The sequence below is a fragment of the Astyanax mexicanus genome, unplaced genomic scaffold (genome assembly GCF_023375975.1).
Source record: "Astyanax mexicanus isolate ESR-SI-001 unplaced genomic scaffold, AstMex3_surface scaffold_31, whole genome shotgun sequence".
Lineage (NCBI taxonomy): Eukaryota > Metazoa > Chordata > Actinopteri > Characiformes > Acestrorhamphidae > Astyanax > Astyanax mexicanus.
In genome coordinates, this window is record NW_026040041.1 from 6,848,561 (window position 1) to 6,862,729 (window position 14,169).

Sequence of the window (14,169 nt, forward strand, 5' to 3'; positions counted from 1 at the left end):
TTTATCAATAAATTGGTTACAGATTATTTTCAGTGATTATTTCATCAATTATTAAAGCAAGACATGATCATTCATTTAGCTGAATCTCACACACTGCAGATTAAACTAACACTGAACTTAAATTCAGATAAACAGACATGCATGTACTTCTGATAAAGAGCTCAGAATAGAACACTTTCCCACAGAGAACATGCTGCTTCTTTTTTTTGACCCACCACCACCCCCCCCTCTTCAGAGGACTATTAATACTTTAATGTTTATTCATTTATTTGTTTAATTTATATATACATATATACATTTAATATAGTTGGGGGGTTCAGGGTTGGAGGGAGTGAGATGCAGAAGGGGGTACAGGGGGAGAAAAAAACAAACAAACAAAAACAAAAAAAAAGAAAAGAAAAAGAAAAGAGAAAAAAAGGAAAGAAAGATACATACATATATATACCAAAATATAGCTAAACAGAAAACAGAATAATGAAGTTATGTGGGATTTTAACGAACGATTTTGCTACAGTTTATCTTTTGTGGGATTATTGTGATTTACTGTAATGTTTGAATTAGATGTGTCCAAATTGGGTCTGAATCTGTGTTTTTGGTGGGTTCTGAGTGTCTAGAGAGAGATAGTCTGTTACTAGGTTCTTCCAGTGATTGATATTAATGTTATTTTTGTTTTCCAGTTTATGAGGATGATTTTCTTGGTGATGACTCGCGACATTAAGATTATTCTATTGTTTTGTGGTGTTGTGTTAGTGGTTGGTGTGTCTCCTAGTAGGCAGAGTGATGGTGTTGGGTGGATTTGGGTGGTGAGGGCATGAGATAAGAGGGAAATAACTTCTTTCCAGAACTGGTTAACGGGTGTGCAGTGCCACATAGCGTGCATATAATTATCAACTGTGTTTTGATTGCAGTGTGTACAAATTGGTGAGATAGTGAATCCCATTTTATACATTTTGTGTGTGGTGTAGTGAACTCTGTGAATAACTTTATACTGGATGAGTTGTAAATTAGTGTTTCTGATCATGTTGTGATTATTATTACACACCTGGACCCAGAAATCAGCATTAGGAGTTAATGATAAATCTTCTTCCCATTGTTTGCACGGTAAGCTAATAGTAAGATTCAATTGAGATATTATTTTATATATTTTGGATAATATTTTATTTGTTGTAGTAATTCTAAGAAATTCTGAAATTGGTGTAGGCAGGTCTAATGTGATTGGGGTGATTTTTGAACAGATGATTGATCTTAACTGGTGGTATTGTAAAAATTGAGTTCTCCCAATGCCGTATTTCTGGGTTAATTGTGGTAGTGACATTAAGGTGGTATTGTGATACATGTGTTTGAGGTGTGTGATCCCTTTTTTGATTCAAGGTGGGTAGTTTAGTGTTTTTTATCAATGATAAAGTCCGGGTTGTTCCAGATGGGTGAATGTCTGGTTGGTATGAGTACAGAGTTTGTTATCTTGTGAAAATAATGGTGGAAGTTTGGTGTTTGTGTGTGTGTGTGTGTGTGTGTGTGTGTGTGAAGGTGAGATTCTGTTTGTTGTATTTTGATGATCTTACCCCAGTTTCTCCAGTTTACAGTGTGGATTCTTCAGTCCAGCAGAGAGCAGCTTCACTCCTGAATCCTGCAGTTTATTATCACTCAGGTTCAGTTCTCTCAGAGTTGAGGAGTTTGAGCTGAGAACTGAGGCCAGATCTGCACAGCTTTTCTCTGATAGATTACAGTTCCACAGCCTGAGAGAGAAATGATAATCCATTAGAAACACTGACATATAAACACAAACACACACCCCTTAGGAAGGAGGTGTATTAGTATATTTTTGAGATAATTATAATATTCTTTATTATGTATTATTATTATTCTTTTTCTTATTATTACTAGTCAGTGAATTAAAATAAGTGCAACTGTAGGTGTTGAAGTGACCTCTTTTCTTGTTTGATTACAAATAAAACATTTGCCTATGTATAATAAAAAAAAAACAAATACGGATAAATCCTCCCTAACACATACACACACACAAATTTGCAAATACTGATTTCTTTATATAGATAGATAGATAGGTGCTGTCTTACTTTCGTGCAGCATAGCACATAGTCTCTTAGTCACTTACTGTTAAACTTCCTGATTTTCAACTCTAGTACACTGTCCAGCAGACTCATTGGAACTAGAAAAACTAATCAGTTGTTTAAAAAATGATTATTTTAGATGGTGTAGCTCCCCTTAAACACAAAAAAGAGAGACAGAAAAAGCTCGCAATGTGGTACAATGATCAAACTCGTACCTTAAAGCAGTTAGTACAAATTTATAATAATATCAATCAACTAAACTGGAAGTGCTCCATTCTGAGTGGAAAGACAGTCTTGTCAAATATAGAAAAGACCAGGCAGGTAATAAACCTCAGATTCCAGTCATTCACACCAACAAAAACACAGCAGTTCCCCTTTCCCTCCCAAACTATATTTTTCACTTTGTCTCCACTTCTCCACCTGGTATCTGGACTAGGGATGTCCTGATCCAGCTTTTTGAACTTCCGATCCGATACCGATTTTTTTTGCACTTCCGATCCGATATCGGCCGATACCGATACCGGCCTATCCGAGCATGTATTAAAGTTATTTAGCCAACTTACTTTGTTGTCAAACTCATGTTGAAAAGCGTTTTACTCTTGATAACAAGTAGCCAGCTGAATTAGGTTTGTTTGAATAATACACAATGGTTGGTAAGGAGAAACTGACCTGTTTATTTAGCAATTAATAAACTCAAAATAGACAAAATAATAAATAACAAACAGAAATGGCGACAGTAAACCAAGGCTTAAAAAGCCATAAGTGCAAATAATATTGTAAATTGTATTAAAAAAGCAAAACACACAAACTGAGTAGAAAATAGTCTATTAATAGCATCAGTACTCTTGACTGCTGTATTCATCAGTGCTCTTGAACAAGTGTAAACCAAAGCTAAAAAAATCAGTGCAAATAATGTAAACTATTTAAAAGCAAAATGCCTTCTACTCCCCAATCTCCTCCACACTTTGCTGCTCCAACCCATCTACACACTCCCTTCAATTCCAACTGTTTGCCCTGCCTGCAGTCCTAGCATGATGAGGAGATTCTTTTTTTACAAAGACGAGCATTTCAGTATGCTCAGGTGTCAGCCTGCTCCTGTGTTAGTAATGTAACCATAATATAATAAATATTTTTATAAGCAATTAAAGCTAAATTATCAAAATAAGCTACGTTTCACACAGTTTTACCTTTTAGTTGCATAAATAAGAAACATAACATGTTTCATAAACTTTATTTGCAAATAATTGTGAAATTTACCCATACCCACTAGTTGAGATGTGATACTACAATAAGCATAATGACACTAAAAACACAACAAGCAAACATCATAATGTTAAGAGAGAAAACTTTATTAAATTCAAAGAAAAAACTCTTCATAAAGGGAGCTAACGCTGCCTCCAGCCGGTCTGACCGGAGTTCATCTTTCCCGGCTCGGAAAGATGCTATGCTCATTTGCTGAAGGTGTGCTGAAAAATGCGGACCGGATTTTACTCTCACTGGCGAAAACACAGCAAAAACTGGAATGGATTATCTAAATGAGTGCGCTGGAAAACCCGGATCGGACTGTGAAAAAAACTGGATCGGGAGTCTGGATCGGCATTTTCTTGTGCCTTCCGATCCGATACGCATTTTTTGCAAATATCTGCGGCCTAATCTGGACCGAGCACACCTGCTTAATTTAATTTGCATAAGAGATCATGTTTGTGTGTGTGTGTGTGTGTGTGTGTGTGTGTGTGAAGGTGAGATGCTGTTTGTTGTATTTTGATGATCTTACCCCAGTTTCTCCAGTTTACAGTGTGAATTCTTCAGTCCAGCAGAGAGCAGCTTCACTCCTGAATCCTGCAGTTCATTAACACTCAGGTTCAGATCTCTCAGAGATGAGGAGTTTGAGCTGAGAACTGAGGCCAGATCTGCACAGCTTTTATCTGATAGATTACAGTTCCACAGCCTGAGAGAGAAATGATAATCCATTAGAAACACTGACATATAAACACACACCCCTTAGGAAGGAGGTGTATTAGTATATTTTATATGCTATTATTTATTTTCTTATTCTCATTACTCAGTGAACAATTTGTTCTTGCTTGATTACAAATTAAAAATCTATGTATAAAAAAAAACAAATACAGATAAAGTCCTCCCTAACACACACACACAGCTGCCTCTATCATTATTGTTTAGTAAATTTGCAAATTCTGATTTCTTTAGATAGATAGATAGATAGATAGATAGATAGATAGATAGATAGATAGATAGATAGATAGATAGATAGATAGATAGATAGGTGCCGCCTTACTTTCGTGCAGCATAGCACATAGTCTCTTAGTCACTTACTGTTAACCTTTCTGATTTTCAACTCTAGTACACTGTCCAGCAGACTCATTGGAACTAGACAAACTAATCAGTTGTTTAGAAAATTATTATTTTAGATTGTGTAGCTCCCTTTAAACACAAAAAAAGAGAGACAAAAAAGCTTGCACCATGGTACAATGATCAAAGTCGTACCTTAAAGCAGTTAGTACAAAATGTATAATAATTTCGATCAACTAAACTGAAAGTGTTCTATTCTGCATGGAAAGGCAGTCTTGTCAAATATAGAAAGAACTTAATAAAGCCCACTCAGTGTATCTGGCCTCTTTAGTGTTATTTCCAAATTAACTAAAAACCAGGCAGGTACTGAATCTCAGATTCCAGCCATTCACACCAGCAACGATTTTATGGACTTCTTTGATAGAAAACTGAAAACATTCAGGATAAAATTCAACAGATAAATATGTCATCTGGTGTGGCTGATATAGGACAAAACTCAGTTACTGAAGTTATGATGAGTTTTTAACCCACTTCAACAGCTAGAACTAGAGAAAATTATCTCCTCATCAAACAGCACAACCAGCACACTTGATGCAGTTCCCTCAAAATGACTAAAACAGGTACAGCCATATATAATTAAACTTCTGTTAATGATAGTAAACTCATCGTTTACCCTGGGGCATGTACCCAAAGTCATTAAAACAGGGGTACTTAAACCTCTGATCAAGAAATGTGAGTGAGAATAAAGAAAATCGAGAAATGTGTAAAAGATGTGAAAACATTGATGTCTCCCAATGTTCTCCTATTAAATAATGATAAAACAGAAATTCAAAGCTGCTAGAAATAAATGATCAGACTTAATGTTAAATCTGTCCGACTTCTCCGTCACACCTGGTGCAGCAGCTAAAAACCTTGGAGTTATCATAGGTTCAGATCTAGCATTCGATAAAAACATATCTAATGTTACTAGAACAGCTTTTTTTCACCGAAAAATGAGTAAATGCCTTCATTACCTCAAGGCTAGATTATCGTAATGCACTACTGTCAGTATGTTACTGCAGTAATTAAATAAACTTTAGCTAGTTCAAAATGCTGCAGCCAGGGTCCTTAATAAAACTAGAACATTTGAGCATATTAGTCCAGTCCTATCAGCACTGCACTGCTCCCAGTCAAATTCCGCATAGACTATAAAATTCTCCTGTTAACGTATAAAGCCCTACACGGGCTCGCTCCTGAGTATTTACGAGATCTCATCTCCTATTATGAACCACCGTGATTACTTAGATCTCAGGGTGCTGGTTTCTTAGTAGTTCCTAAAATTCAGAGGAGCTCTGCAGGAGGAAGAGCTTTCTCTTATTGAGACACAGTCTCAATCTTTAAGTCTAGACTGAAAACTTACTTGTTTAGTTTAACTTTTGGTAATTAATGTTTTTCACTTTAGATAAGGCTGCAGATCCAGGGGTTCATGGACAGAGGGAATTGTGGGTAAACTGAGATGCTGGTGCTGTTGTTCTCCCACTGCACACGGTCACTCAGGTTTGTGGAGGGTGAAGTGGGTGGATGCCGATGTTTCAGGGAGCCTCCGTGTCTATGTTACCTTCTGGCTCTCTGCCTTTAGTTAGGCTGTTTTATTCAGTTCTGCCAGAGTCATTAGCCACACTCTGATAATGTTTTATATTCTCTGTTTTACATAAATCCAGTTAAAACTAATTCCATCTCTCTGCTCCTCCGAGTTACTGACTGCCCACCTGTCTGACCCGATACCGATGGATGTTGGACCCCCAGGCTCTCATGTCCCCTGTCCATCCAGACTGATGGAAGTTTCTGAAGTCAGCTCTTCTCCATCACCCACCACAGATCAGCTGCCCATCATCCATCTTACTCTCCACTACAGATTACATCCAAGCTTACATGAACTCTAACTGCTTCCATTAGTGGTGCTGCTTTACTCCTGAATATATAAAACCTATGTGAATGTATAAAATACTTTTTAAAATTAATTTAAAAGCTGTTTGACCAGTGGTAGGATGATCCCCCCTTAAATGTGAGTCTTGGTCCTCCCAAGGTTTCTTCCTCTTACAGCTCTGAGGGAGTTTTCCCTCCACACTCTCTGGGTTTTTTTTGTATTCTGCATATTTTCTGTTTAGTGTTTTGCCTGATTCTTTGTCCTGTGATCATGTTTCTGTAAAGCTGCTTTGTGACATGAGTTGTAAAAAGTGCTATACAAATAAATTTGATTTGATTTTATAATTAATCATCATTTAATCCCCCCATGAATTAACTGTGACACTGATCATCTATCAGTCTGGAAAAGGTTACAAAGTCATTTCTAAAGCTTTGGGACTCCAGAGAACCACAGTGAGAGCTATTATTCACTAATGGAGAAAACATGGAATACTGGTGAACCTTCCCAGGAGTGACCGGCTCACAAAATTACTCCAAAAGAACACAAAACAACATCTAAAGAATTGCAGGTCTCACTTGGCTCAGTTAAGGTGAGTGTTGAAGAAGAGCAAAATTCCTCCACAGAGATGTGAAAGACTCATTAACAGTTATCACAAACTCTTGATTTCAGTTGTTGCCGCCGGTGACACAAACGAGTTATTAGGTTTAGGGGAAAATTATTTTTCAGATATGGCCAGGTTAGTTTGAATAGATGTTTTCTCTGAATAAATGAAATTACAGTAGCTTCTGTTTGTGTTTTTTGCTACTTTTTAATTATTGTTTATCTTTGCAATATATTTTTGACAAGGCAACTTAATAAATCTGTGCTCTCTCAAATCATGCTAGTAGAGAGTTTTGGTTTGTTTTTTCACCATAAAAGTGCTTCTTTTACTCTTCTGCTCCACCGCTGCACTGCTGGTATGTGTCGCTGGTCTCATTACTGGACTATCAGTCCTGCCTGAGAGTCAGGATGTCATCATCTACCTGCTCAACAGAGTTTATGCTCACCTAGACAGATCAGTCAGCACTGTGAGGGTCATGGTTTTTGATTTCTTCACATTGTAGACTACCTGACCGACGGGCCACAGTACAGTGGTGTGAAAAATATTTGCCCCCTACAGATTTCTTGTGTTTTTGCTTTTTTGTCATACTTACATTTTTCTGATTCTCAAACAAAGATAACCTGAGTAAATATAAAAAGCACTGTTTAACTAAAATTTTATTTATTAAAATGAAAAAACTATCCAATCTAGCCCTGTGTAAAAAGTGTTTTCCCCTAAACCTAATAACTTAGTTGTGCCACTCTTGGCGGCAACAACTGCAATCAAGCTTTACTGATAACTGGAAACTAGTCTTTTACATTTCTGTGGAGGAATTTTGTTCCACTTTTCTTTACAGAATTATTTTAATTCAGACACATTGGAGGATTTTCCAGCATAAACGTCCTGTTTAAGATCATCCACAGCATCTCAATCAGACTTTAACTAGACCCTCAAAAAACCTTAATTTAGTTTTTTTAAACCATTCAGATGTGAACTTTTTGTTTGTGTGCTTTGGTTCATTGTCCTGCTGCAGAACCCAAGTAAGCATGAGCTTTAAGTCACAAACAGATGGCCAGATATTCTCCTTTAGGATTGCCTGGTAAACAGCAGAATTCCTGGTTCCGTCTATTACAGCAAGTTATTCAGCAGCTCCAGATCATCACACTACCATACTGAACATGTTTTACGTTCAGTATGATGTTCTTTTTCTGAAATTATTATGTAACAGGACACACACCTTTCAAAAAGTCATGTCATGTCCAAAGAATAGTTAAGATGTTTGTTGGCAAATGTGAAATAAGTTGTTTTTTAGGTCAGTTTTGCCTAGAAACTCTCCCATGGAGACCATTTTCACCCAGTCTCTTTCTTATTATTGAATCATTAACACTGACCTTAACTGAGACCAGTCAGACCTGTAGTTCTTAAATGTTGTTCTGGGTTCTTTTGTGACCTCCTTGATGAGTTGTCCATGCACTTTTGGTATAATGTTGGTCAGATGGACTCCTGGGAAGGTTCACCAGTGTTCTATGTTTTCTCCATTAGTGAATAATAGTGAATCACTGTGGTTCTCTGGAGTCCCAAAGCTTTAGAAAATGACTTTATAACCTTTTCCAGACTGATAGATGATCAATTACTAAGTTTTTTCACCTTTCTTTGAATTTCTTAACATTAAGGTATAATAATGTGTTGTTTTTTTAAATCTTTTATCTGCTTCATGTTGTCAGACAGGTTCTATTTTAGTTATTTCTTGATTTTACAGGTCCGGCAGTAATCAAAGTTAATTTATTAAACACTTTTTTTCACACAACTCTAGATATGTTTGGATATTTTTCTTTCCTTTAATAAATAAAATCATCATTAAAAGGCGCTTTTTATATAATCACTGCCGCTGGAGTTTTTGAACGTGGCTTTAGTGATCATTGTCCGATCGGGTGCATTAGAACCAGTTCAAAGATATAAACGGGCTCTCGGATGATGGTTAGAAGACATTTTTAATTTTTTTATGAACAAGCTTTTCTTTCTGACTTAGCAGTGAGCACAATTCACTTAACTTTTGAAAGTACTGATGTGGATGTTGCACTAGAACATTTCACGAAATCATTCCTTTCAGTGGCAAATAAACATGCTCCATACAAAAAACTGTGAATAAGAGACAGATCTAGCCCCTGGTTTTCAGGAGAAATTTCCTCACTGCTACAGTCAAGAAATAAAGCCTGGTCAATAGCCAGACGCACAGGGGAATGTGAAAAATGGCTTACATTTAGACAATTGAGAAACAGATGCACCTCTGCAATTAGAAAAGCCAAATCAGATTATTTCCTCAATCAAATTACTAGCTCCTCTAATCCACAAGATTTCTGAAAGCAGTAAACTTCCTCAAAAACAGCTCCCAACAAATCCCAACTAAAATTCTAGTCAATAGTAATTTATCTTTGACCAGCAAGAACTGTGCCAAGCTTTTAATGTACACTTTGCTGCAGCTGGTCAGATATTTAAAAACACTGACTCAAACCTGCCCGTGGATCAGCCCATCATCACTACTACTGCTTCCCAGAAATTCAATATCTTCACCCTCCAGACCTGCTCTCCATACATAGAGGCTAACACCCTTTCCTCTATTAATCCTTGGAAAACAATAGGTGAGGACGATCTGGACCCCTACCTTCTGCATCTCGCAACCCCAGTTATTTTAGAACATATTACATACATTTTTAATCTTTCTATCTTATCTTGCAGAATTCCCAGTATCTGGAAAACAGCTCATGTTATTCCTCTGCATAAAGGAGGAAATGCGGCAGATCTAAATAATTACAGACCAATCTCAAAACTGTCTTGTTTATCTAAAGTAGTGAATAACCAGCTCAAGTCTTTTCTTTATGAAAACTCCGTCCTGTATAACTAGCAATCTGGATTTAGAGAAAGACATAGCACCATCTCTGCAACCACACTGATTTTAAATGATCTATACATGGCCCTAGACAAGAAGAAGTACTGTGCTGCCATTTTTATTGATCTTACAACAGCTTTTTACTGTTGATCATGATCTACTATTAGGTTCTTTACATTAGATGGTTTTAGCAATAATGCAACCCTGTGGGCCCAGGATTACCTTTCTGGCAGGAAGCAATGTGTGTCTATTGGTAACCATAAATCAGACCTACAGCCCATAATAAAAGCAGTCCCACAGGGCTTAATCCTGGGTCCAGTTTTATTTAATATTTTTATCAATGATCTTGCCGCCTCTGCAAATTACACCTTTATGCAGATGATTCAATCTTATACTGCTCAGCAGATTCTGCACATGCTGCAATAGAAAAACTTCAACATTCTTTTAACACCCTACAGACTGCTCTATATAAACTCAAGTTGGTTTTAAATGCAGATTTTCTAATGGAGTTTTAAATTCCAGAACTATTACTACTCTGACAGGATCCACCATTGAAAAAGTTAGCGAATATAAATATCTCGGCATCTGGCTTGATGAAAAACTTTCATTTAAATCCCATATTAACAAACTCGCCATTAAGTGCAGACAAAAGCTTGGATTCCTTTATCTGAATAAATCCTGTTTGGTACCCTTGGGTGGGTACCTCTTTGGTACCCACCCAAGATGGCGGCGCGTTAACACGCAGCGGCCACTCCGGGTCCGTTAAATGGTGCTTTTGTGTTACTATTTGTCGTTTTTTCCGTTTATTCCTGCAAATATGTGCATCAGAACACCCGTGCACATGTTCTACCACCGCCAGATCCTGCTACAGTGGAGAAACCAGCCAGAAAACACGCTACCGGACGAGGTTCTGCAGACGCTACTTGAGCTTAGCCTGCTAAGAGACCCAGGCCGCCAGCCCGCGGTGTTTCCTGACGCCGGAGCCCAGCGGAAGTGCCATCGCAAGCGGTGCGAGCGTAAGCGGAAGCGCGGAAAGAGAGCCGGGATCCGCGCGAGGCTAAAGGCTAGTCCTAGCCGGCCGGCTATACCATCGCTCTTTCTTGCAAACGTCTGTTCCCTTGACAATAAACTGGACTACATCCGACTCCAGCGAACTACCCAGCGTGAGTTCAGAGACTGCTGTGTTTTGGTTTTTGTGGAATCGTGGCTTAATGACAACATTCCGGACAGCGCCATTCAGCTAGCCGGGCTAACCGCGTTCAGAGCGGATAGGAGCGCGGCTCTATCTGGGAAGACCTGCGGTGGAGGTGTGTGTGTTTACATCAACACGGAATGGTGTAACAACGCTGTGACTGTCGCCAAACACTGCTCTCCGCTGGTGGAGTTCCTGATAGTCCAGTGCAGACCTTTTTATTTAGTACGGGAGTTCTCCGCCGTGCTAATAGCTGCTGTTTACATTCCACCCAGCGCTAGCATTGGTGCTAATGCTAAAGAGGCTCTGTGTGAACTCTATCGGACTATCAGCGATCTGCAAAACAAACACCCAGACGGACTGTTTATTATCGCCGGAGATTTCAACCACGCAAATCTCAAGTCAGTGCTCCCTAAATTCCACCAACATGTGAACTTTGCAACGAGAGGAGCGAGCGCGTTGGATCTTGTTTACACAAACATCCCCAGCGCGTACCGGGCGGAGCCCCGCCCCCACCTCGCTTTCTCGGATCACATGTGTGTTTGGCTGACACCAACATACACACCACTCATCAGACGCTCCAGACCAGTTCAGAAGCAGGTGAAAACCTGGCCGGCAGGCTCCATCTCTGCCCTTCAGGACTGTTTTGAGTGCACTGCATGGGACATGTTCAGGGAGGCTGCTACTGAAGGCGATTATATTGATTTGGAGGAGTATGCAGCATCAGTCACTGGCTACATCAGCAAGTGTATTGATGATGTCACTGTCTCCAAGACCATCACCACACGCTCAAACCAGAAGCCTTGGATGACTGCTGAGGTACGTGCGCTGCTGAGGACCCGCGACTCCGCCTTCAGAGTGGGTGACAAGGTGGCCCTGAGGAAAGCGAGAGCCGACATGTCAAGAGCTATCAGAGTGGCAAAGCGCGCACACGCCCAGAGAATCCACAGCCACTTCAAGGACACGGGTGACGCGCGGCGCATGTGGCAGGGCATCCAGGCAATCACCAACTACAGGACAATGCCACCGTCCTGTGAACGTGATGCCTCCCTCCCTGATGCCCTAAACAACTTTTATGCACGGTTTGAGGCACAAAACAACACGATGGCGAGAAAGACCATGCCCAAGCCGGACGAGCAGGTGTTGTGCCTGACTGCAGTGGATGTGAGGAACACTCTGCGCAGAGTCAACCCACGAAAAGCTGCAGGACCAGACAACATCCCCGGCAGAGTGCTCAGGGAGTGCGCAGACCAGCTGACAGATGTTCTCACGGACATCTTCAACATCTCCCTGTGCAGCGCCACTGTCCTCTCTCCCTCACCCACCTGGAGAAGAAGGACACTTACGTCAGAATGCTGTTTATAGACTTCAGTTCAGCATTCAACACCATCATCCCACAGAACCTCACCAGGAAGCTAAGCTTGCTCGGCCTCAACACCCCCCTCTGCAACTGGATCCTGGACTTTCTGATGGGGAGACCCCAGTCAGTCCGGTTCGGGGGCAGTACCTCCAGCACCATCACACTGAACATGGGGGCCCCCCAGGGCAGTGTCCTGAGTCCTCTGCTGTTCACCCTGCTGACTCATGACTGTGCTGCAAAACACAGTTCTAACAGCTTTATCAAGTTCGCCGATGATACAACCGTGCTGGGTCTCATCACCAAAGGCGACGAGTCAGCATACAGAGCGGAGGTGCAGCGGCTGACAGACTGGTGTACAGTCAACAACCTTCACCTGAATGTGGACAAGACAAAGGAAATGGTTGTTGACTTCAGGAGAGCACAACACACCCACTCTCCACTCAACATAGACGGGTCCTCTGTGGAGATTGTTAAGAGCACCAAGTTCCTTGGTGTCCACTTAGCAGATAACCTCACCTGGACCCTGAACACCAGCTCTACAGCCAAGAAAGCCCAGCAGCGTCTCTACTTCCTCCGGAAGCTGAGAAAGGCCCGTCTCCCTCCACCCATCCTCACACTCTTCTATAGAGGGACCATTGAGAGCATCCTAAGCAGCTGCATCACTGCCTGGTTTGGGACCTGCACCGTCTCTGACCGCAAGACCCTCCAGCATATTGTGAGGACAGCTGAGAGGATCATCGGCGTCTCTCTCCCCTCCATCACGGACATTTACACCACCCGCAGCATCCGCAAAGCAACCAGCATTGTGAATGACTCCACCCATCCCTCACACGAACTGTTCTCCCTCCTGCCTTCGGGAAGAAGGTACCGCAGCATCCGGTCCAGCACGACCAGATTCTGCAACAGCTTCTACCCCCAAGCCATCAGACTCCTTAACTGCAGAGACTGAACTGATGTTTTTTCTGTACATGCACACACACTCTTACCCCACTTACCCCAGAAAATGGAAAGCACTAAAAACCCTACTACCTCACTGGACTCTATTGCACACTGTGTAATAGAGTGATTACTACCTCACCTGGTCTTTTTTGCACACTGCAAAATTTGCACACTGTCTTATTATTTATTATTCTTTGTCTGTATGATGTTGTATTGTCTGTCTGCACTTTTGTACTGTTGCACTATTGTTCTGTCTACATTGTGTTTATGTGCACCATGGTCCTTGGAGGAACGTTGTTTCGTTTCACTGTGTACTCTGTATATAGCTGAAATGACAATAAAAACCACTTTGACTTTGACTTTGACTTTGTTTAATGATAGAGCTGGTTGGTCCTCACTAGCTGCACCAAGAGAATCTCATTGGCTAATTTTTATCTATAAATCACTCTCTGGGCATCTGCCATCTTCTATCTCTTCACTGATCTTAATTAATAATAATGCATATCAGACTCCAGTAGCTGGATCACCTGTTCAGGTACCAAGAGTTTTTAGTGAACTGGGAAAATCTGCTTTCAGCTAGAGAACACCAGCGAGCTGGAATTCACTACAGGAATCACTGAAACTCAGCTCGCTGGGATCACTGAATCATTTTAAACTTTTAGATTCTAATCACCACCAGAAAGCCTGTGACGGTTTTAAATGACTTTTTATTAATTTATCTTTTTTTCTTATTTATTTTATTTTATTTATTTATTTTTTATGTATATGTATTGTTACTTTTATTTTTTATTATTTATTTTGTTTTAATGTTTTATATTTTCATTCTTGTTCTTAGTTCTATTATTCATTTAATCTCTTATCATTTTTAACATTTTACTTTACTTTTACTATTATCTATTTGCTTATTTTATATTTTATAAATTTAA

General features: G+C 40.0%; 1 protein-coding gene across 14 annotated transcripts in view; it reads right to left on the reverse strand.

Annotated features, from left to right (window-relative positions):
- Positions 1-14,169, reverse strand: part of LOC111188855 (NACHT, LRR and PYD domains-containing protein 12-like) — an 859,751-nt gene that overhangs the window by 429,418 nt on the left and 416,164 nt on the right. Inside the window, exons 19-20 of one of the 14 annotated variants that reach the window (XM_049472891.1) lie at positions 3,844-4,017; positions 1,563-1,736 (exon numbers count right to left, since the gene is read on the reverse strand). The exons of the other annotated variants lie outside the window; for them this stretch is intronic. Coding sequence (XP_049328848.1) covers positions 1,563-1,736; positions 3,844-4,017 — 348 coding nt within the window. The remainder of the gene's footprint in view (positions 1-1,562; positions 1,737-3,843; positions 4,018-14,169) is intronic. 14 annotated transcript variants of the gene reach the window in all.